The 23,824-nt window shown below is 50.1% G+C and overlaps 2 protein-coding genes across 8 annotated transcripts; one reads left to right on the forward strand and one right to left on the reverse strand.

Moving 5' to 3' along the window:
• The first annotated feature begins 263 nt into the window (after window positions 1-263).
• On the forward strand, window positions 264-4,064 carry NHP2 (NHP2 ribonucleoprotein). The gene is made up of 4 exons (XM_042933180.1): window positions 264-491; window positions 571-640; window positions 3,000-3,105; window positions 3,717-4,064. Exons 1-4 carry the CDS (start codon window positions 332-334, stop codon window positions 3,840-3,842), a joined length of 462 nt encoding a protein of 153 aa, XP_042789114.1. The 5' UTR covers window positions 264-331; the 3' UTR covers window positions 3,843-4,064.
• A 780-nt stretch (window positions 4,065-4,844) lies between these two features.
• RMND5B (required for meiotic nuclear division 5 homolog B) lies at window positions 4,845-23,420 on the reverse strand. Of its 7 annotated transcripts, none has more exons than XM_042933125.1 (10): window positions 23,343-23,420; window positions 23,051-23,169; window positions 17,777-17,927; window positions 9,056-9,477; window positions 8,440-8,540; window positions 8,091-8,257; window positions 7,027-7,192; window positions 5,733-5,835; window positions 5,477-5,631; window positions 4,845-5,390 (listed from the first exon to the last, which is right to left on the reverse strand). In XM_042933125.1, the coding sequence occupies exons 3-10, from the start codon at window positions 17,913-17,915 to the stop codon at window positions 5,327-5,329; spliced, it is 1,317 nt and encodes a 438-aa protein (XP_042789059.1). In that variant the 5' UTR covers window positions 17,916-17,927; window positions 23,051-23,169; window positions 23,343-23,420; the 3' UTR covers window positions 4,845-5,326. The 7 variants fall into 7 exon arrangements, with proteins under 7 accessions (XP_042789059.1, XP_042789095.1, XP_042789067.1 ...); XM_042933161.1 differs by lacking the exon at window positions 23,343-23,420 and having other exon boundaries at window positions 9,056-9,196; window positions 9,332-9,477; window positions 23,051-23,336; XM_042933133.1 differs by lacking the exon at window positions 23,343-23,420 and adding an exon at window positions 21,638-21,877 and having other exon boundaries at window positions 23,051-23,336.
• Window positions 23,421-23,824: the final 404 nt, after the last annotated feature.

Below are 23,824 nucleotides of genomic sequence, written 5' to 3' on the forward strand. Positions count from 1 at the left end.
CCCGCAGGTACTGCCTCCTTCGCCGCTCCCAGTACCGGTGAGGCGGACTCTCAGACCAGCGGGAGCCAGTGTGCTTCCAGCCCTTGCCAGGCCCCGCCTCCCCTGGGCCCCGGCCCCTATCCGCTCCGCCCTCCGGCCGAGACTCCGCCCCGTTTGGCCTGTATTTAAGGGTCTGAGCGTCAACGATTGGTCTGAGTCAGAGACTTCGTTTCCCGATTGCCTGGGGTGTACGACAGGCTTACGCAGAACGGGGTGACCCGGAAGTGATTCCTGAGGCTCGGGCCGCGTGGATTCGCCTGCTGCGGGCTCGGTTGCAGCAGCTGCTGCTGCGATGACCAAAATAAAGGCAGATCCAGACGGGCCGGAGGCTCAGGCGGAGGCTTGCCTCGGGGAGCGCACTTACCACGAGCTGCTAGTGAATCTGAACCCCATCGCGCAGCCCCTGGCTTCTCGCCGTCTCACGCGGAAGCTCTACAAATGCATCAAGAAAGGTGATGCAGCCGCCGCGGTGGCCGGTGGTGGCGCGGGTGGTGGGCCGAGACCCCCACACTGACTCTTCTGTCGTTGCAGCTGTGAAGCAGAAGCAGATTCGGCGCGGGGTGAAGGAAGTTCAGAAATTTATCAACAAAGGCGAGAAAGGGTAAGGACCCCCCACCCTCCCACCCCGCCGCCGCTGGATTTTGCATTTCTGAACGATAACAGGTATCTCTACTACTTAGTAGGTGTTTGAGAAAAGTCGGTTAAAAGCGGGGGAGGGCGCTGGATGGTTCAGTCGGTTGAACCTCAGTTGGTAAGATTGAGCCTCACATCAGGCTCTGTGCTGACAGCGTGGATGGAGCCTGCTTGTGATTTTCTCTCCCTCTCTCTAAACATAAAAAAAGTGATCGGATTCAGCCCCACATACGGAAAATAATCAGCAGCCCGTGACTTCCCTTCAATATAGCTAGTGGGTACATCACATCACTTACAAGAGCGCAAAAGTAACACCACTGGGAAAGTGAATGGTATAAGCCTACTCACTTAGGGTAGACACCAGCTTCATTCACTCATAGACTATTGTCTATATTCTTTCCCGGGCACTGTGCTATGGGGAGACTGTCTTTAATCAAATACACACAAAATTAAAAGTTCTGAGATAACTGAAGGAGTATACAGGGTGCAGTGAGAATGACTTCATTACTTCTTTTTTGGCATCTGTCAGAATCTGAAACTTACTTATTCCCAGGATCTCCCACTCAGGTCAGACAGTAAGCTCTTTGAAAACAGGATAAAGCCTCTCATTGCTTTATCCCTAGAAGTATATGGTACATTGTTGGTGCTCAAGAGATAAACAGTCCTGGGATTATTTGATGCCCAGTGGGAAGTCTGACCAAGAGGGCAGGGGTTCTGCCAGAAGATACTGGGTGCCACAATAGGAGAGAGGATAGTGGAGGACAGAAGTATTACCTTTTCGTGGGGCTTTGTAAGCTGTGGTAAGTTTAGTTTTCATACTCAGCTTTGCAGGCCACTGAGGGTTAAAAGCCAGGGAGTGACAGAATTATGTTTACCCTTAGGATTTTTCTGGCAACTCTGGAAAGGATCAGGGGCACAAGAGTACACAAGGAAATTGAGATAGGAGACTGCTCTAGTCTAGAGGAGGTGGGGGTGATTTTGATGAGGTTAGTGGTGGCTGAAATAGAATTAAAGTGGATGGATTTGAGAGGACTTTCGGACATGCAATGAGGAGGTATGGATTCCAGCTGAAGAGGGAAGATCGTGAGTTTTGTTTTACACACATGACCTGCCTCCTCCTATACCCCACCCCACCCCCCCACCCCCCAGCAGAACTGTCAAGTTGGCAGGTGGCTGTATAGATTTGGAGCTTGGAAGGGAGAGGCCAGGCAGGAGAGAACAGATTTGGGAGTTGTATGCACATGGCAGTGAGGCCATGGCAGTGCCTGGGGTCACCAGGGAGAAGGTACTGAGAGGGCAGCCAAGGATCAGGCTGTGAGGAGCCCCAGCACTTAAAGGCCACTCAGAGGAAGAGGTGTGCAGAGGAGAGCCCAGAAGACCAAAGAAAAACTAGAGGAGAGCGGGCCCAGTACTTTGAACCAAGAGCTCTTCCCTTATGTTTGCCTCTCACTCCCTGGAGAAACACTCTTCCTTGCCCCAGAGGCCTGACGTCTTGCCAGAGAGGTATCCTACCTGAGGGTTCTCTGGCAAGCCTTCATTAGTTCTGGTCACTCTTGGGACTGAGCGAATGCTTCTCAGCCCAGCACTCAAGGCCTTTGGATATGGCCCCTACTAACCTCTCTAGCCTTCTCGTCTACCCTATCCTAGATTCCAAAGGCCCATCCCAGGCCCCTGCCAGCCAGCTCCTGGGTATGTGGTGCCATTCTGATTCTCAGTCTTAAATGCTTTCCCTGTACCCAGCCCCTCCATGGACTGCCTGACCCCTAAGAAGGTGCCAGCTTTCTGATCCATTGTCCCCTCCTGATTCCTTTTTTTTTTTTTTTTCCAGTTTGTTTAGTTGTTTGAGAGAGAACGTGGATAGGGCAGGGGCAGAGAGGGAGAGAGAATCCCAAGCAGGCTCTGGGCCAGCATAGAGCCTGACATGGGGCTCAAACTCACAAACAGTGAGATCATGATCTGAGCTGAAATCAAGTCAAGACATTTAACCAACTGAGCCAGCCACCCAGGCGCCCCATCCCGATTCCTTTCTTGACTCTTCAAGAACTGAGCTTACTCCTTGGGGTCACTACCATACCTCACCTGTCCCAGCGGGATCCCACTTGTCACACTTCATGGCATTTACTTAATTTGCCGAGAACTAGGGATCACCTCCCCAGAGGAAGGTGATCATCAAACACAAATTTGCGCGTACTTTCAGGAGGTGGGAGATCTACATTAATAACTGGGGTCCTTGAGAGCAAGGTCCATCTTACTGGTCTCTAGACAGAGGCACTTTTGACTGAAAGCGGGACTGAGCAAATTAGAAATGAGGGTTTCTCTCATTTCAGGATCATGGTTTTGGCAGGAGACACGTTGCCCATTGAGGTATACTGCCATCTCCCGGTTATGTGCGAGGACCGGAATTTGCCCTACGTCTATATCCCCTCCAAGACGGTAAGGAGCACACGACCCCCGCCCCGGTCTTGGTCAGCATTGGAACAGCGGGTGTGGGATCAGGTCTGTGGGAGCAGGCCACAGTGGGAAAGAACGCAGGCTTTGGAGGCAGACCAGAATGGATCCTTGGCGCTACCGGCTCCTGGTTGAGGGACTGCACGTTGGCGCTTTGCACTTCACTTTCCTTCTTGTGAGCTGGGAATCCTTGCCCTTGTGGACCATGGGAATGGAAAAGGAGGTGTGTGTGGATGTGCTGTCGACCAAGATGCAGTCCTTGTGTTAGTCCCGTTAGGCAGCTGCTGTGCTTGGGGAGGAGTGGGCATTCAAGGGGCTTGTGCAGCTGGCCTTATCCTTATACAGGGGCCGTGGCCCAGAGAGGAGGTTGGCAGGGACCAGGAGAACACAGGTCCGGCCTAAGGAGATAGCCTCTGCTGGGCCGGAGCCCATTTGTGCTTGCTGTGTGGCAATGTAGGCCCAGTGTTGCTGGACCTGACTCGAAAGTTGGCAGAGTTGAAATGATGGTGTCATGCAGACTGCACGGCACTTGTCTGTGGGCTGGATGAGGCCAGCAGGTCATGGGTCTTGCAGCCTTTTTTTCCCCTGCTCCACAGGACCTGGGGGCAGCCGCAGGCTCCAAGCGCCCCACCTGCGTGATCATGGTCAAGCCCCACGAGGAGTACCAGGAGGCTTATGACGAGTGCCTGGAGGAGGTGCAGGCCCTGCCCCCACCCATGTGAAGGACTCGGGCACTTGCTCCGGAAGTGGTTGGTCTGGCAGTGGGCCAGCTGGTTGTCCTCCTGCGGCCTGTGTCTGCGCATTGCCCTGGTCCCCTGCAGCATGTCTTCTTCCCGGGCAGCTCCACCGGCTCTTTTGTGAAGGCATAGCCGGAATGTTCCATTGAGCATTGGTGAAGACCACTCCGAGGGTATAGTGTGGGGGAAGTAAACGCTAAGACTAAAAGGTGGTGAGTCTGTGGGTGTTTTTTTCAGCGGCAGGTGCTGCTGGGACAAGGAGGTGGTGGGCAGGAGGGAGTAGAAGCAGCCATTCTTGGCAGACAACCCGAAGGACTTACAGGGTGTCCCAGGCTGCTGCCAGACCCAGGCTGAGTCTGGGCCCTCCCATGGCCATGGTAGGTGGCCTCAGGAAGAGGCCACTGCAGCCAACCCTATGCCTAGAGCCTGCAGCCCCTGTGCTGGGCACACCCCCATTCCTTTCTTCCTTTCCCTGCCCCTACGAGCCTGAAATGCCACTGGGAAATGTATGGAAACCATTTACCCACGCGCACAGCAAATGTGAAAGAGGGATATGAAGCTAGAAACAAAACCCTGGGCCACCCTTCCTACTTGGCACAATGACCCCGATAACCTAGTCCCTTCAGACATTTCAGACTTAGGGTGCCTTCCTGCTCTCTAAGGCCCAGCATAGGGCTCTGTGGGTACACACAGTGACCAAGCTCCATGTGCCCTGGGGTAAACTGAAAAGAGCTTGAGACTGAGGGTTGGATCTGGTTTAAATTCTGAGCTCTCTCCTTTACAAGCTGTGAGCCCCGTAAGTCAACTGTTTGTCTTCCTAACTCCCCTCGCACTGTTTCCTAGTAAGGAGAGGAAAAGACTTTATACATGTTTGTGTAAAAGCATCTTGCCTGGGGTCTGACATCACTGGGCCCTTTCATCCAGTCAGGGATGTAAAGTGGGTTCTCTCTGGGTACAGTGGGCGTGCAGTGATTCCTTGTCGGTGAAGTAAGGAGAAGGCCTGTGAATATATTTGCTCAGTTATAAAACCACGGCATTCAGTTCAAACCTGGACTATTTACAGTGGGAAGTGGATACATACAGTTGTGAGGCTGTACCACTGGAGGAGCAGATACAGCATGGGTGTAGTCATCAGCGACCCGGCTGGGGGCAGCATGCCAGGACTGGGAAGATGTCCGTGTTGCCTGCCAAGTCCTCTGCCTCTCTGTTGGTTGTGACTAAGTCAGTGGCAGATACAGATACGGAAACGGCAGGAGTGCAGAGGCCAGTGTCTGCCTACCCTCACGGCCAAGGAGTCAGCTGCCTGGCACAAACTGGCTCATCTCCCTTCTTGGCCTCTGCCTGGAGTGGCACTCGGCCATTTGCGCTGAAGTGAACCACAATCCACAGACAGCAGCTACCCCCGCGTAGACAAGACCAAGGCTCAAGGGTGAAAAGCCCCTTTTGACAAAGTTTCTCCCAGGCGGGTATCAGAATATGATGCGTTTCCCGTCAGCTGGGTTCTGCTCCATGGGACAGTAGGGACACTTGAGCCTGCAAAGGGAGGAGAACAAAGACTGTCTTGGGGGCTGGCCAGCAGGAGAGTGAAACGGAGGTGGAGTAGAACCTGGGGAACTTACTTTCCTCCGTTAATGAGCTTGTTGAGCGCATCTCGAGAGATCACGTGGCCGCAGATGAGCTTGATGGGAGGGTTGGAATCTGACGTCTGCTGCCGTAGGATGGGGCAGGCAAACACCGAGTGGTACCAGCACTTCATGCCCAGTTCGATCTCGATCTGGGGGTGGGGGCACCATGGAGGGGTGAGCCCCACTTCTGGCCATGGCTGCCCTTCCTGGTGCTGCCGCCAGCCCACACCTCCCCCTCGCCAGGCCTCACCGGTAACTCATCCTTGTGACTCCAGACCCCCGTGCACTGCCTCTGCTCAATCACGGCCTTGATGTTCATCAGCACCGGCAGCGCCACACAGCCAGAGGCAAAGCTGCGGAACAAAGAGCAGGGGCTGCAGTGGCCCAGACCAAGGACCCAGCGGACAAAGGCACCAGCACACTGTTGTTGGCTTGTGTCCTGGGACAGGGTTCTAAAGTGGCACATGGTCAGATTGGTCCTTGAAAATCGCACCGGTCGCTCATAAAGTGCCACGTGTGGTTAATGTGTGTCCAACTCTAGGATCATTCTAACGCACCCCTGAGTTTGCGAACCTATGGGAGAGACAAAAGGAAGATCTAGGGGGCAGATCACTGCTCGTCCAACTACTGGAATGTCATTGCTGTGTTAGGGACAGTGATCGGTTTGCAGGGGCCCCAGCCTGCCTGTCTCCCCTGCTCTGTTGTCATAATGCACCTCTGACTGGTTGCCTACATGGTTGTCATCACTTGGAAATGGGGGAAGACTCAGATCTCACAGTGACTCAGGCAGGGGCGGGGAGTCGACTGGCTGGAGCCTCGGGTGCTAAATACCTATGATGCTCAGGGAAATCGTGCACTACAGAACCATCCTGAAGTGTCACTGGTGTCCCTGCTGGGAAACACTGTTCTGTAACGTGAATCCTTCACCCTGGGGAGGGGAGGGGAGGGGGAGGAGACTCCACAACCAGTCTAAATAAAATGGCACTGTGACGCTATCCATTGTGGTACAGTCTGGGGTTCTGGGGTCTGTGAGGCCCTGGGCAAGTTCACTTGTGCATCGAGCCTGTGTGTTTTCTCATCTGTAAAATGAGGATATCCACCTGCAACTCACGACCTTGGGGAGTCATGAGAACATTACTGTAAAGGAGTCTTCCAAGGGAAAAGTCTCAATACATGTTACTCAGCCACTTTCAAATCTCCCTGAAGGGACGTGGTTTGAGATACAAGGTTGAGAGGACAGGCTGCAGGGGGTCTCGTGATAATTCAGGGGTGAGGTGCAGGCAAGACAGAGACCTCATTCCAAAGACCTTACAGAAGGGGAACGTTGACCCTGCCCCTGACCTTGCAGTGACATCAGGCTACAACTCTTCCTGATCTCAGCTTCTCCACCTGTAAGAACAGGTAACTCCTACCTAGAGGAATGACTGAAAGAGCCAGTTTAGGTTTGAGAGAACCAAGCACCATCCCTGGCACATGACTGGCCTCAGCAAACTGTTTCCCTGGAAACCCTCCCGCTGGCGCTGCCCCCACAGGGCTGCCTGTACCTGACGCTGAGGGGCGACTCCACCGAGAGCCCCAGCAGGGAACAGGCATCCCGGGTAAAAGTCTCGCAGATCTCTGCCCAGTGGCTGTTGTCCAGAAGGTGGCAGTAGGGCGACTTCTCCAAGCCCAGCCGCAGGTACACCAGACTGCCCATCATCACCTGGATTTCTACAAGGTGAGCAGGGCACAGGTTGGTGCACGGGCTGGGGAGCAGGGCACAGATCTGGGTGCACAGGCTGGAGAGCAGACTGAGCCCCACAGTGCCCAGGGCCCTGAACAGGCTGAGGGGGCGATGAGATGCCCTCGGGCAAAACCAGTTTTCCCTAAAGTCCCATGTGGAGGCGGAGCCTCTTCATGTGTGGGGCAAAGAAGCATCCTTGCAAGGCAATCAGGAGAGTGTGACTTCGCTGCCCATCCTTTCAAGTGCACGATGAAGAGGGAGTCTCCCTCACGTTTCTCTTACCCCAACACTAGCTACTCTCCCTTTTTAAAAAACTTCCAGGTGGTATCTAGATTTATTAACAGTGCCTGGTTTTCATAATTTCACAAATAAAATGTGAGGTGATAAGTAGATAGAAACAGAGCTAAAGAAAAAAGGGACCAATGGTAGGGGTGGTTACTAGCAGGGAACATCTGGAAGGTGGGGCTCAAATGACTAAGGCGTGGAAACGCTGGTGTGACAGAAGGTTCATGAAGAAAGCTGTGGAGGACGTGCCGGGAAGGAGTGGGATTCTCCTAGGTGGGAGGCCTGTATTGAGGCCAGGCAGCATGAGGGCGTGCGTGTCCCGGGCACACAGGCCCACCCTGCTGAGTGTGGGTGTGGCACAGAGCAGGTGTCAGGGACCAGAGTGGTCTGAGATGATGGCAGAGGCAGATGCAGAGGAAGAGCCTTGAGTTCGGAGTTCACCTCGGAGACAGTGAGCGGTCAGAGTTCTCACGCTGGGGAACGGCATCCTGGTTACATGCAGCCCCTCAGGTGGGGCAGGGACGAGCAGCCCAACAGCCTGACCCATGCTGACACCTGCCGGGGTCCGGCAGCACCCACCCTGGCACCCTGAGCGCGTACCTCGCTGGTGCAGCCGTGCAAATGGCTGAAAGTGCCGGGCATAGCTGAGGGCCTCTAGCTGCTTCTCGGGGCCGCTCGCCAGGAGCCGGATGAAGTGCAGTCGGTGCAGCTTGAACTCCAGGGAACTGTTGAGCTCGAGCAGGCGCTGCCTGTGGGAGATGGCCCACCTGGGAAAAAAAGGGAGCCGGTGGGGTACGAGAGGGGTCCTGGGAGAGCTGGGACTGAGGTGGGCTTCAAAAGCCTAAGTGAGGCCCATGACACAGGGCTGGAGTCATGTCAAGTACACTGGGTGACACGGAGACCACAGACATGCCCTGTGCCCCTCTGGCCCATCTGAGGACTAACTTACTCCAACGCCGGCCCTAGGTCTTGTTCGTGCAGAGCTTCCAGGATTCGATTCAGCTCCAAGAAAGGTTGCTTAAAGTCCAAGTCCACATTCAGGGTGGATTCCTGTGGGGGGAGAGCGCAGTCCCATCACTGGACATTCAGTTCAGAACATTTCAGTTCTATAAGGCTGAGCGTTACATGCTGGCCTCCCAGGGCACAGACTACACACCCGCCCCAGCCCCAGGGTCTGAGACCTGTGTGGAATAGCATAGTGAGAGCATTGTTCCTCTTCAGTCCTCTTGATTACACTAGGGAAAGCATCCTTTACTTTTACTGTTTGTGTGTTTTTAACACCTAACAAGTGCTACTTTGTCGTTTCACTAACCTGTCTATTTAAGAAAGGGCTATTGGGCCTCAACTCAGAACCCTGGCAGGCAACCAGCTCTAGCTAGAAGTTCTGACTTCATGACTTCACTTTCCATCATATATATGTTTAGAGCTACCTTCTATTTAGGCAGGGGAAATGATTTCCTTTCTAAAACAACTTCTGTAAAGAATAACAGGAACCTGACATAAAGACAACTATCAAGCGGGAGCAGAACGGGCAGGTGCCAACACCTTCCGGGCCAGGCCGTTACCTGGCACAGCTCCTCGGCAACACTGAGCATGCCCTGCTGGTACAGGTGCTCCACGATGGCCATCTGTAGGATCTGCTGCTGCTTCTCCCGTGAGTCCCACACTGCGTCAGAGACGACACCACAGATCTCAGAGTCAAAGTTCTGACGAGGACAAGAGACAGGGCTCCGTGACTCAGCATCCATGCTGCTCACGCTCACTTTCCCACCTCCCACCGAGCCCGACACACTAGCTCCAGGGCATCCCCACCCCCAGCCCAGGGATGCCCGCAGGCTCACCCTGTCGATGGCTTTGCCCACTCGAGAGACGCTGCTGTGAATGTCCTTGTGGTCCGAAGCCAGTTTCTGCACGGTGTCTTTGATCTTCCGGCAGCACTGGGACATCACCAGGGAGAGGGTGGCAGAGAGAGGGGTCCCCTGGAGGGCTGCAGGGAAACACCGGTAGTGAGGCAGGACACAGAGGAGCACACCTTGTCCCTGCTTCCTCTAAACACCAGCCTGGAGGCCCGGGAGGAAGCCCTGAACTCCCGAGTAAAGATCTCAGCTTCTGTCCCACGTCCTGCCACTTTGTAACTGCATGTCTTGGAGCTGGTCAAGTGGCCAAGTGGGTTCATCTCTCGGTTCATTTCCTCACCTGTAAAATGGTGTTACAATGCCGGCCCTGTACGCTGCTGTGAAATGTAGATGATTTGGGACTTCCTGTGGGTAAGCCCTTAATTTTAGCTCATTTAATCCTCACCACGGTACTCTGCAGTGGGCACTATGAATATCCCGTCCTATAGCTGAGGAAGCTGAGGCAGGAGCTTGCCAGGCGACAGCAATGACAGATGTAAAACCACCACCACACCTGAGTGCTCTTTATGGTCTTGTGTAAGATACCACATATAAGAAGGCTTTGAACAACAAGGCACTATCCCTGTGTTCGTGCCTTTTATCAACCCAGAGGATACTGCCAGGGAAGCTCAAGGATATTTATGGCTCACGCCCCCAGGCCTGCAATGGTTTTCAGGCCCCTCCTCCAGCCCAGCATCGATGTGCCTTCTTTAGGCAGCAGCACCTTGGGTCAGGGAAAGAAACATGACCCAAGAAGGTCGGGGAGTGTCTCAACTCCAAGACCAGACGCCCTGGAAGAGAGATGCATTCTGCTAAGATGCTGAACAATCATGATGGGAACCGGAGCTTCTGGAGCACTGTGACCACCTCAGGGGAGCAGTGCTCCGAGTATGAAGCCAGCATACACTGAGGGGATCACGTGAGCACCTGGACGCAGCTGAGCCTGGACATTTCAGTGACCCGAGTCCATAAATCCAGTCTTCCCGACCCCCGCCTGTTGGTTTAAGCTGGTCTGAGCTGAGTTTCTGTCACTTGTTTTTGGTTTCTGTTTGTTTTTGAGAGAGACAGTGTGTGTGTGAGCAGGGGAGGGACAGAGAGAGAGGGGATAAAATCCCAAGCAAGCTCCACACTGCCCGATGAGTAGCTCAAACTCACAAACCGTGAGATCATGACCTGAGCCAAAGTCAAGAGTCGGACCCTCAACCCACTGAGCCACCCCAGCACCCCCCCAGGGTTGTCACCTGTAACTGAATGTATCCTGACAAATACAGACAGGAGGCAGTGGATGGGCCACCCTCCTATGCTGGGGAGATGGGGCAGGACTGCATCCCACTCTGACATCAGTGCCACCTGCCCCAACCCCAGCTTGCCACTCATCTCTCATATTCTGCTCCATTCAGGTCACAGAGGGCCACACTCTGCACATTCCCTGGCCACATTCCTGTTAGGACAAAGCAACAGCTTTCAGGAAACCAAACCCTTTTTGTGTTTTTTTAAAGTAAGCTCTAGGCCCAACATGGGGCTTGAACTCACGATCCCAAGATCGAGAGTCACATGCTCTACCAACTGAGCCAACAAGGTGCCCCGAAACCAAAGCCTTTTAACCTGCAATCCCCAAATCTTCGCTGCCCAAGGACCCATGGACAACTACGAGCCCTGACAAATCCCCATCTGAGAAAACACAGTCTCCGTGTAAAGATGCTACGGCAGCCATCACCATCTTTAACCAACAGCACAGTGTACAAGAGTTTCAGACCCACAGAAGGAAACCATTCTACTGCACACAGTTAACATGCCATCAAAGTCAAGGGCGTTTGTTATAGCATGGCACAACCATATGATGGAATGGGAAGCCAAAAGGTACAAGGATGAGGCCGAATTCTATGTACTAATACAGAACATTCCCCAAGACAAACTAGGAAAGCAAGGTACAGGAAAGCATGTACTTTATTCTACCCTTTTTGTTTGGGGAAAAAAAAAAAAGAGGGGGAATAGACACACATGCCACCTATATGTGCACCTAGATGCTGTCTAGAAGGGCACCTGAGAAACCAGGGACAGGGCTTGACTTGGGAGAGAAGCACACAGACACTGGGAATCAAGGGTGAAAGGGAGACTCACTTTTCGCTGTAAGCTTTTCTGACCTTAGTCTTTTTCCATGTGCATGCTTTCTTTAAAAAAAAAAAAAAAAAAAAAAGATAAAAAGGAAACAAACTCTATACATTTGTTTTTCTCAGTGCTACTAGTGTTGCAATTCTGAAAATACTTTCTATGTACCACAGAAATCAAGCAGATGAGAAATTTATTGATGTTGTTCGGAGTCAGGCTTCTCACGGATGCAGAAAAGAGATTTGGCTATGGATGGGGGAAGCCTAGGAAGAACCCTGGATATTGGATTGAAATCAGAGGTATCCGCACAAACCCATGGCCTGCAACATACAAAGATCTGTCTGCTAAAAAAAACAGATACAACCCCTCAGTAACAACCCAGATCTTGCTTTCCAACTACCATTTTCCACCAAAAGAACCAGTCTCCTTGTAGAAAGAAATTACTGATTCCAGGAACTATCTTATTGTGTAGCCCACGAAAAAATAAACTGGACTTTGTCAATATTAAAAATTTTATGTTTCGGGGTGCCTGGGTGGCTTAGTCGGTAAAGCATCAGACTTCAGCTCAGGTCATGATCTCATGGTTCAGGAGTTCTAGCCCCGTGTCAGGCTCTGTGCTGACAGCTCAGAGCCTGGAGCCTGCTTCAGATTCTGTCTCCCTCTCTCTCTGCCCCTCCCCTACTCATGCTCTGTCTCTCTCTCTCTCTCTCTCTCTGTCAAAAATAAATAAAAACATTTAAAAAAAATTTTTTTTAATTTTATGCTTCAAGGCACCTGGGTGGCTCAGTCGGTTAAGTGTCTGACTTTGGCTCTCAGGTCATGACCTCACAGTTCATGGGTTCGAGCCCTGCATTGGGCTCTGTGCTGACAGCTCAGAGCCTGGAGCCTGCCTTGTATTTTGCCTCCCTCTCTCTCTGCCCCTCCCCCTCTGTCTCTGTCTCTCTCAAAAGTAAATAAACATAAAAAAAAATTTATGCTTCAAAGGATACTATCAAAAAAGTGAAAAGACATGACAATTGCCTGGGTGGCTCAGTCAGTTAAGCTTTAAATTTTTTTTATGTTTGTTTATTTTTGAGAGAGACAGAGACAGAGTGCAATTGGGGGGGGGGGGGGGCGGTGTGCAGAGAGAGAGGGAGACACAGAATCCAAAGCAGGCTCCAGGCTCTGAGTACAGAGCCCAACGTGGGGCTCGAACTCGTTAACCACAAGATCATGACCTGAGCCGAAGCTGGGCGCTCAACCAACTGAGCCACCCAAGCGCCCCTCAGTCAGTTAAGCTTTAGACTCTCGATTTAGGCTCAGGTCATGATTTCATGGTTCATGAGACTGAGCCCTGCGTTGGGCTCTGCAATGACAGTGTGTGGGGCCTGCTTGGGATTCTCTCTCCCCCTTTCTCTCTGCCCCTCTCCCCCACTCTCTCTCTCTCAAAATAAATGAAATATATATATATATATATATGTGTGTGTGTGTGTGTGTGTGTGTGTATGTGTATACACACACACATATATATCCACTAAGAGTCTACTATCAACATATAGGGGCACCTGGATGGCTCAGTCAGTTGGGCGTCCGACTTCGGCTCACCATTTGTGAGTTCGAGCCCCACATCAGGCTCTCTACTGACAGCTCAGAGCCTGGAGCCTGCTTCGGATTCTGTGTCTCCTTCTCTCTCTGCCCCTCCCCCCACTCACACTCTGTCTCTCTCAAAAATAAAATAAAAACATAAAAAAAATTTTTTTAAGAATATATAAAGAACTTGTACAACTCAACAATAAAGAGAGCCAATTTAAAAATGGGAAACAATTAGACATTTCTCTAATGAAGATAAATGTTCAAGAAGCACATGAAAAGATGCTCAGCATCATGAGTTAGTAGGGAAGTGCAAAGCAAAACCACAGTAAGATATCACTTCATACTCACTAGGATGGCCATAATCAAAAAAACAGGTAAAAACAAGTATTGATGAAGATAGGAGGAAATTGGAACCCACATACATTGCTGGTGGGAAGGCAAAATGTTGCAGCTACCTTTGGAAAACAGTCTGCCAGTTCCTCAAAAAGTTAACAGAGAGTTACCACATGACCCAGCATAGAAAAAAAGATGCAAGTACTGATTAATACTGTAACATGTCTGAGCCTTGAAAACATTATGCTAAGTGAAAGAAGCCAGACATTAAGGCCACATACTGTAGGAATGCATTTGTACGAAGTATCTTGGATAGGTAATCCATGGAGACAAAGTAGGTAAGTGGCTGCAGGATGTGAAAGAAGGGGAGAAATGGAGTGATTGTTGGTGGGTAGGATTCGTTTTTGGGGTGATGAAAATTCTGAAATTAGATAGTGGTAGTGATGGTACAGCTGTGTAAATACACTAACAACCACTGAATTGCACACTTTCAAAGAATGAAACTTAAGGGGCACCTGAGTGGCTCAGTTAAGCGTCTGACTTTGGCTCAGGTCATGATGTCATGTTTTGTGAGTTCGAGCCCCATGTCAGGCTCTGTGCTGACACCTCAGAGCCTGGAGCCCGCTTTGAATTCTGTGTCTCCTTCTCTCTCTGCTCCTCCCTGTTCACACTCTGTCTCTCTCTCAAAAAATAAACAAAAAATGTTTAAAAAAAAAAAAAAAAGAATGAAACTTAAAGTAAATTACAGCTCAATTAAAAAAAAAGGACATAGGAATTGGGTGACCTCTGGTCAAATCTAAGACAATTTAAGCATCAAAATAAATAGTAACAGTAATGGATTATAGCCCATCGAATAAAATAAGAATCTATGAGGTGTGAGCTAATAATAAACAAACAAACAAACAAACAAATAAATAAATAAATAAATAAGGGAAAAAGGAAAGCTGAATGCCAATGAATACAGTGGACCCTTGAGCAACACAGGACTTAAAGGCGCTGACCCCATGCAGTCAAAAATCTGTGTATAATTTTTGTTTTTAATTTTTTATTAAAAAAAATTTTTTTAATGTTTATTTTTGAGACAGAGAAAGAGCACAAGCAGGGGAGGGGCAGAGAGAGAGGGAGACACAGAATCTGAATCAGGCCCCAGGCTCCAAGCTGTCAGCACAGAGCCTGATGAAGGGCTTGAACTCATGGACCGCAAGATCATGACCTGAGCCGAAGTTGGACGCTCAACTGACTGAGCCACCCAGGAGCCCCATTTAATTTTGTATTTTAGAGAGACAGAGTGCACAAGTGGGAGACAGGGGAGGAGGAGGAGGAGGAGATGGGGGGGGTGGAGAGGGAGGGAGAGAGAGAGAGAGAGAGAGAGAGAGAGAGAGAGAGAGAGAGAGAATCCCAAGCAGGCTCCTCACCATAAGCACAGAGCCAAATGTGGGGCTCAAACTCACAAACTGTGAGATCATGACCTGAACCAAGATCAAGAATCAGATGCTTAACTGACTGAGCCACCCAGGCACCCACCCCCCGTTTTAAAAAGTTTATTTGAGGGGCGCCTGGGTGGCTCAGTTGGTTAAGCGTCTGACTGCATCTCAGGTCCAAGTCTTGCGGTCTGCGAGTTCGAGCCCCACGTCAGGCTCTGTGCCCATTGCTCGGAGCCTGTTTCGGATTCCATGCCTGCCGCTCTGTCTGACTCTCTCCCGTCCGTTGTCTGTGCCAAAAAAGTAAATAAAGGTTGAAAAAAAAAAAAAAATAAAAAAAAAAAAAAAAGTTTATTTGAAGATTTATAGTTTTAGCTTTTTTTTTTTTTTTAGTTTTTCTTTTTCTTAATGTTTATTTTTGAGGTGGGGGGTGGGCAGACAGAGGGGGACAGAGGATCTGAAGTGGGCTCTGGACTGACAGCAGCAAGCCCAATGTGGGGCTCAAACTTACAAATCACAAGAGCATGACCCAAGCAGAAGTCGGATACTCAACCAACTGAGCCACCCAGGTGCCCCATCTCTTTTTTTCCCCCCAGGAATAGAATTTAGTGATTCACTGCTTACATATAACACCCAGTGCTCATTCCAACAAGTGTCCTCCTTAATGCCCCTTGCCCATTTAGCCCATTTTTTAAAAAAATTTTTAATTAATCTCTGTGCCCAATGTGGGGCTCAAAGTCATGACTCCAAGATCAACAGTCGCATGCTCTATCCCCTGAACCAGCCAGGCAGCCCTAACTTTTGATTCCCCAAAAACTTAACTACAAATAGCTTACTGTTAACTGGAAGCCTTACCAATAACATAAACGGTCAATTGACACATATTTTGTATGTCAGGTATTATGTACTGTATTTTTACAATAAAGCTAGGAAAAAGAAAATGTCATTGAGAAAATCATACAGAATAAGAAATATATTTATAGTACTGTACTGTATTTATGGAAAAACAAATCTGCATGTAAGTGGGCCCTCACAGTTCAAATCTGTGTTGTTCAAGACTCAAATGTATGTAAAGAACGACAGAGCAGAAAAAGTCACCCATGTTGCAACCAGCTTTGTAATAACTAATTAAAGGCAAGAAACCTCAATGGACACTAAAGTTAGTGGGCTGACATTTGATAACGCTCAGGACATTTACACAGTCTCAAAGTATCTCTCCTCAAATTTCTTACTAATTAACTGGTAAGAAATATTACCCTTACAGGCAGAGGGGGGTAAGGGGAGGGAGGGAACCTGGTGGACCCTTCTTAACCAAGTAATCAAAGTTCACATCACCAATCATGGAACAAGCTGACACCTTGTACCTCCTGATATGATGCACTGAGAACCATACTGCTTCTAAAGTACTGCTACCCAAGATGTAAAATCTGACTGAGGAGGAAACAGCAGACAAGTCCAAACCAAGAGATATTCTGCAAGACCATTAGCCTTAGTGTTTCAAAAAAATTTTTATAACATTTATTATTTTTGAGAGACAGAGAGAAACAGAGCAAGAGCAAGGCAGGGGCAGAGAGAGAGGGAGACACAGAATCTGAAGCAGGCACCAGTCTCTGAGCTATCAGTACAGAGCCCATTGGGGGGCTTGAACCCATGAACCACGAGATCATGACCTGAGCCGAAGTCGGACAGACAACTTAACCGACTGAGCCACCAAGGTGCCCCTAGCCTTAATTCTTCAAAAATGTCAAATGTCCTGAAAGACAAAGACCAAGTAAAAGAAATGTTCAAGGTTTTTTTTTTTGTTTTTTTTTTTTTTTTTTTTTTTTTTTTTTTTTTTTTTTTTTTTTTTTTTTTTTTTAGAAATGTTCAAGGTTTAAAAAACCAAAGATTATGGGGTGCCTGGGTGGCTCAGTCGGATAAGTGTCCAACTTCGGCTCAGGTCATGGATTGCATGGTTTGTGGGTTCAAGCCCCTGTTGGGCTGTGCTGACAGCTCAGGGCCTGGAGCCTGCTTCGGATTCTGTATCTCCCTCTCTCTCTGCCCCTCCCCCACTTGTGCTTTGTCTCCCTCTCTCTCTCTCTCTCAAAAATAAATAACATTAAATTAAAATTTAATAAATTTATAAATAAATTTATAAATAAATTTAATAAAATTAAAACATAAAATTAAAAAAGAAAAAACAAAGATTGGACATGGGAAACAATGTAGTGGATGATCCTGGAATGGGGAATAAAATTAAAAGGTTTTATGAAAACCATCGGACAATGATAAAATCAAAGTATGAGCTGAATTCATTAGGCCATCATATTGTATTAATATTTAACTTATTGATTTTAATAATTACACTGTACTTATGTAAAAGAATACCCTTGACCTTAGGAAATACACACCGAAAGTTTAGGGGCCAAGTGGTTTGAGATCTGCAACTTACTTTCAAATGGTGAAAAAGTAAGAGTATGCAAGAGAAGTGATAAAGCAAATCTGGCAATCGTATCCACAGTTTGTGAATTTGGATGAAGAGTATATATGAGTTCTTTATACTATTCCTGGAACTTTTCTGTAAATTTGAAACTACCCCAAAATGTCTTTTTTTTTTTTTTGAAAGAAGAAAGCAAGTGGGGGAGGTAGAGAGTGAGAGAGAGAATCAAGCAGGCTCTGCGCCCAGCACGGAGCCCCACACACGGCCTGATCACATGACCCTGAGATCATGACCTGAGCCGAAATCAAGATTTGGACACTTAACTGACTGAGCCACCCAGGCACCCCTAAATTAGTAGCTTCTGTTGGGACTTTTGAAATAGCTCAGAATGACTTCCATTATCCTTCAGGAAGGCCTAGGGATCCATGTACTGACGTCCACAAACCATCATCCTTCTAGAAGCCTGTCACCAAGCAACCCTGGGGTCTCCTAGGCCCCCCCGGAGGCAGACATGGGGCTCTCAGGAGGGACACCCACCTGCATTGGCCAGCTCAGCCCGCAGCTGGCCCACGTAGTGTAGCAGCTCCTCCAGGCTCTGCTCACAGTGCTGCCCGTAGGTCAGAAACTTCTGCAGGACCTTGTCCACCTCTCTCTCCACACTCGCACACTGCTCCATGGTGGCCTCTGCCTGTGGGCGGAAGGGGTCCGCTGCATCAGGCCCTACCTGGGCTGGGGGGGGGGGGGGGGGGGGGCGTGGTAGGGAGGGCTCCCAGATCCCCCTCGCCACACCCATGTCATTTATCAATGCTCAGAAATTCCCAGCTTCAAATACGAGTCCACAGCGCCCACCACTCCAGCCAGGGGGCCCTGTGGGGGGGGTCCAGGCAAGCATAAGGACAGGTTTTCTGAATCACGGTGACAAAATTACTGTTTTCAACTCTTTTCATTCTATAATCCTTGTTCATCTCTTTTTTCTTAAAAAAATTTTTTTAATGTTTATTTACTTTTGAGAGAGACACACACACACACACACACACACACAGAATCCACAACAGGCTCCAGGCTCTGAGCTGTCAGCATAGACCCCGACGTGGGGCTCAAACCCACGGACTGCAAGATCATGGCCTGAAGCCAAAGTCAGCCACTCAACTGACTGAGCCACCCAGGTGCCCCTTTGTTCATCTCTTTTTAATCAGAAGAAAGAGCAGGACTCCCAGAGCCTTCAGCAGACAATACTATCTAGTAGAAATACATACAGATGCTGCCTATTTTCATATTTCATGTATTTTTATATATTCATCATAAGTGCCTTCTCTTTGGCAAGTGGACTTGGTTTTCCACATACCACAGTGATAGAAGCCACAAAGGCAGTCCTCGAATGGCTGATAACTGAAAATGCAGCCTAAGGAACAACTGTCCACCACGTGGGCCTGATGGGCTTTGCCTCAGCAAAGCATATTCAGCAGCCCTTGCTGCTCACCCACAGACAGGCAGCCTGTGTCCAGCCAGCCTGAACCCTTGCTCCCTCCAGGCTCCGTGCTGCTTCTGCTCCCGGGTATGCTATTAGCCCTCAGTCGTCACTGCTTGAGAAGCTGGCTCATCCTTTCTGAGGCAGCTCAGAGATCACCTCCTCCAGCAGCCATCCCTAGCTTACTGCTGCTCGGCTCCCTCAACTCCCACATGACCCCCTTCAATTTCAGTTTGGATCACCAGATAATGTGAGATATTTGAGTAAACTAGGTATTTGAGGGCCTGCCTCCCCCATTGGACTAGAACATCTCTCATCTTCTTCCCTCCCTTCTCATTATACCATTAAAAGAAAGCTGACTTTTCTTATACCACCACCAAGGTGCCTTCCCCAGTCCCTTCCACCCTGGGCCCACGACTCCCCTCTATTCCAGAGCAGCTTTTGATGCTGACCACAAAATGTCAGCAAATTGTCAGTCCTCAAAATGTCAGTGACAGAGTTCCCTCCCTATCGTTCCATCCAATGGATTTGAAAGGAAAGGGCTCTCTTGAACGTTCAAATCTAGCCACCTGTCCATTCTCTCAAAGAAGGGTCCAGAGTAACACACAAGAATCCCATGGCTGAGGGGACCGTCGGGATGCTCCCAGTTTCACGAGACTCCCTGTTCACACCGGCAGTGCCAGCCCTGGCCTCATCTTGGCCCAGCTTGTAGCCCCCTCCTTCGCAGACAAGGGATGAGTGATGGGGAAATGGCAACCAGGGCCTAGAGATGCGGTTTTGCCCTCTATCCTTATGGCTGATGTCATCACACTAGAATTTGTAATCATAATTGTGATGTACAGAGGTCATGCCTCCCTCCTCATGCCCCCTGGGCAAATACCCTACAACTGAATATGACCCATATGGGCAAAATATACCAGGGACTCCTGTCTGAAATAGTAATAATTATTATTACTCCTACTAAAAATGTTTCATAGGGGCTTAACATGTGCCAGGCACTGTTCTAACGACTTTGCGTGCATTAACTAATTTAGTTTTTTTTTATGTTTATTTATTTATTTTGAGGGGGGGCAGGGGCAGAGAGAGAATCCTAAGCAGCCTCTGCACTGTTAGCCAGAACCTGACACAGGGCTCAATCTCACAACCAACCATGAGATCATAACCTGAGCCAAAATCAAGGGTCGGACACTTAAGCGACTGAGCCACCCAGGCGCCCCTGATTTAATTCTTATCAAAACACCATGAAGTAGGTCTAGTTATTAGATCCATTTTACAGATGACAGAAGATTAAATAACTTGCCCAAGGTCATGAAGCTAAGAAAGGGGAGGACCTGGTAAGTGAAGCCAGGCAGTCTGGCTCCAGAGCCCTTCTCTGAAGCACTTCGCATCACGCTTAAACCAGCTTAAACAGGCCGCCATCTCACCAGGAGAGGAAAGCAGCCAGTATCTGTGGCTGGAATGAGTGAACAGCAATGATTAATGACACCAAGCAACAGAAAACCAACCACACAGCCTGTGAGATGATCAACTAGGAAAGATGGCACCACAAAAGAATGTTTGCCAAGAGTTGGGGAACCAACTAGGATCACAATCTACCAAAAACAAATATAGCTCAAGAAAGGTCAGGACCTCACCGAGGTCAAACAAGTCTAACCCTGTGGGACACCAACCGAGGCCAGGATTATCTAAGGGAAGCCCAAGTCAACATCTTGAAATTGTATCAAAAAGCTGAGGGAGGAGTTGGGTACAAGGATTTTCACCCCAGCACTGTGTGTTGTGGCAGGAAGTGGAAGACAATCTAGGAGCCACGGGGAGAGGCACTGGAGGGGGGAGGCGCTGATAAGTCAAGGAAGTAAAATATGGGAGATGCATCTATGGAAACCTGGTTAGCATTTAGAAGCCACCTCAGAGATACTCACAGGATCATCAATAAAATCCCAAAGACACAGCCCTGAAGGGGAAAAAAGAAACAAGGAACTCTAGGCAGAATACCATTTATGTAAATTAAAAATCTATGGGGACGCCTGGGTGGCGGAGTCGGTTGAGCGTTGAGCGTCTGACTTCGGCTCAGGTCATGATCTCACAGCTTGTGAGTTTGAGCCCCACGTCGGGCTCTGTGCTGACAGCTCAGAGCCTGGAGCCTGCTTCAGAATGTGTCTCCCTCTCTCTCTGCCCCTAACCCACTCGCATTCTGTCTCTGTCTCTCTCAAAAACAAATAAACATTAAAAAAAAATTTTTTTTAAATCTATGCGTACAACCAAGGACACAGGCAAATAAAAGGATTTACACTAAACATAGCAGGGTGGTTTCCTGTGGGCGGAGGGTGGGGGGAGAAGGAAGGAAAGGGGATAAAAGGGAATACATATATAAATACAAAAGAGATAGAGACCCTGCCTGAAGCAGTTAAATGTATAACGAACTGAGGAGTCTGATGAACTCAATAAAATCTAAAAAAAAATAAATAAGCCAGGAAAACAGAACTGCATGCAAGTATTCTACCCACAAGCCCAGGAGGCTAATTCAGTGTATCCACGGTGAGCCACTCTGCCTCAACCACAGTCAGTCATGTTCACCAGGCACTAGGATGGATGAGTGTGAGTCTGTCTTTGACAAGCTTCATGATGAATCCAGTGGAATTTCATGTCCATTTCCAGCCCTCCTCCCCAAGGTCTCACATGTACAGAAACGATCCACTAGGACGATCCCTTCAAACAACACATCAGACCCTGTCACCCCTTGACTCAACACTGCCTGGCTTGACGCACAAGCCGTGTGTAGTTACACATTCGCTTCCTTTGCACAAGCTACTCCTGTGTCCAGAGTGCCCTGTGCACTCCTCTGTATGGAGGCCGCAAGAAGCAGTTTAATCACCAGCTCCCCACAAGGCCCTCGACGAAATCCCCCCGGTGTCTCCTTCTGGTTCGCAAACCTCTGTGGAAGACACCCATTCCACACTCCTCTGAGTCCTCAGCACTGTGGCCCAGTAACTGCCTCTTTACAGGTCTCCTACTAGACTGTGAGCTGCTCAGGGCTGGAGGCCAATCTTGTCCTCTTTCTCCCCTCAGCACCCAGCCCAGGGCCTGGTCCACAGTGGCTGTTCAGTGAATTCTTGCTGATTAAATGGCGCATCCATCTCCTAACCGTTGGGCTAGGGGACCTGAGCTTGAACCTGCAGGGGGGTGGACAGGAAGACACATGAATAAAGTATTAAAATCCCCACTAAAGCATGCATGGGTTTTGTCCCCAGTCAGTCTTCAGCATCCTGAAACAGAAGGGCCCCCTTCTGAGGCCAAAGGGAAGAAGGGAAGCTTATGCAAAACACAGAAAGGTCCCCTTTGCCATTTGACACAGAACTGGACAGCCTTGGGGCACCGGGTTGAGCGTCTGACTTTGGTTCAGGTCATGATCTCACAGTTTGTGGGTTCAAGCCCCGCATCTCGCTCTGTGCTGACATCGCAGAGCCTGCTTCAGATCCTCTGTACCCCCTCTTTCTGCACCTCCCCCGCTCACTCGCTCTCTCAAAAATAAAAAAATAAACATTAAAAAAAAAAATGCCTAGGACTGGACAGCTTCCATTGACCCAACTCTTACACTTCTGCACCCCTCACTTCTATCCAGTCTCCACCCTGCCCACCAGTCCTCTGCTTAAAACCCAACAGATCCCTACTGTACTCAGAATAAAATCCCCTCCTTTTTTTTTAGTTTATTTATTTCTTTTAGTAATCTCTACACCCAACACGGAGCTCGAATTCACCACCCTGAGATCAAGAGTCACATGCTCCTCTGAGCCAGCCAGGTGCCTCCCACCTCCTTTTTATGGTCTACGAGGCTCTATGTGAGCTGACTTCCAACCACCCCTCCTTGCTCAGCTACCACTCTCCCCTTCACTGCCCATACTCCAACCATACCAGCCTCCTTTCTGTCCTTGACTACAATGAGTTTATTTCTGTCTCAGGGCCTGTGACTGGCTGTTCCCTCTGCCTGATACACTCTTCCCCCAAATCTTCCCATGACTGGCTCCTTGTCAGGGTCCAATGTCAACATCATCTCTTCAGAGGTGCTCTCCTACATCACAGTATCTAATGTTGACCCTTCTGCTCCACCCCCACTCCAGACACCCTATCTTATCACCCCGTTCCTTCTCTTCATTATACATCCCTAGTTGAAGTTTCAAATCTTTCGTCATCAGCCAAAACTGGAGGACAAAGCCCACCATTTGCAACTCCTAAGCTGTAACTCCTACTAGGAATTTCGCCTGCATTAACGTGCAAATGACTGGCACACTCCTACTCATCCTTCAGAAGACCCTGATTGAAAGCCCCGTCTGGCCCCCTCGGGTTACCTCAGACCCGGCCGGGTCGCACTAGAACGGGTCCTCTCAGTTCGAGGGACTCCCCTGACAGAGGCGGCTCCTCCAGGGTCCTGTGAGTCCGTGGGACTCCAGCTGCTCCGGGCCGACGACTGGGGAGAAAACAAGCCCACAGGCAGGCTGGGGCGGGCGCCTGAGGGGCTGCGGAGAAGGCCCAGAGCCTGGGAGCGCGGCGGAGCTCCCGTCCCCCGCGCCCCCGTTGGCCGGCCCGGCGCCCCTTGTCCTGGGCCCGCACCTCACCGCCCGGAAACCAGCCGGTTCTCACCTCTTCCCACAGCCGGAGCCCTGGCTTCCGGCGCCTCTGTCATCGGAACCGGAAGTCTCGGCGGTTGCTGGGCTGGGCTGGACCCGCCCACTCGCGGCCTCGCGGAGGGGTGGCCGTCCCTGAAGCCCGGCTTTGGGCCGGAGCGCCGGGCTTTCCCCTCCCGCACTCCAAGAGTGGAGTCGCCCGCAGGAGGTGCCTTGCCGCCGGAAGCCGCGCCTCCACCCGTCGGTCGGTCGCCTCTGGGCTTCACCGGGCGCCCGCAGCCGCCTGCTGTGCTGCGACCCTCCCAGTCGGCAGGAAGGAATCGAGCCGACCACTTGCCCACTGGCGGGGCTGCGTGTGCCTGGTCGGTCCGACTTCTCCACCCGGGTCCCAGCGGCCCAACTCGGCTCTCGGAAGCCCCAAACCCGGAACAACTGTGCCTCCCCGGCTCCTTGCCTTTCGCCTTCCTTCAAAGGGAGGACAATACCGAACAGCATAGT

This window comes from Panthera leo, chromosome A1 (genome assembly GCF_018350215.1).
Source record: "Panthera leo isolate Ple1 chromosome A1, P.leo_Ple1_pat1.1, whole genome shotgun sequence".
In the NCBI taxonomy this organism is placed as follows: domain Eukaryota; kingdom Metazoa; phylum Chordata; class Mammalia; order Carnivora; family Felidae; genus Panthera; species Panthera leo.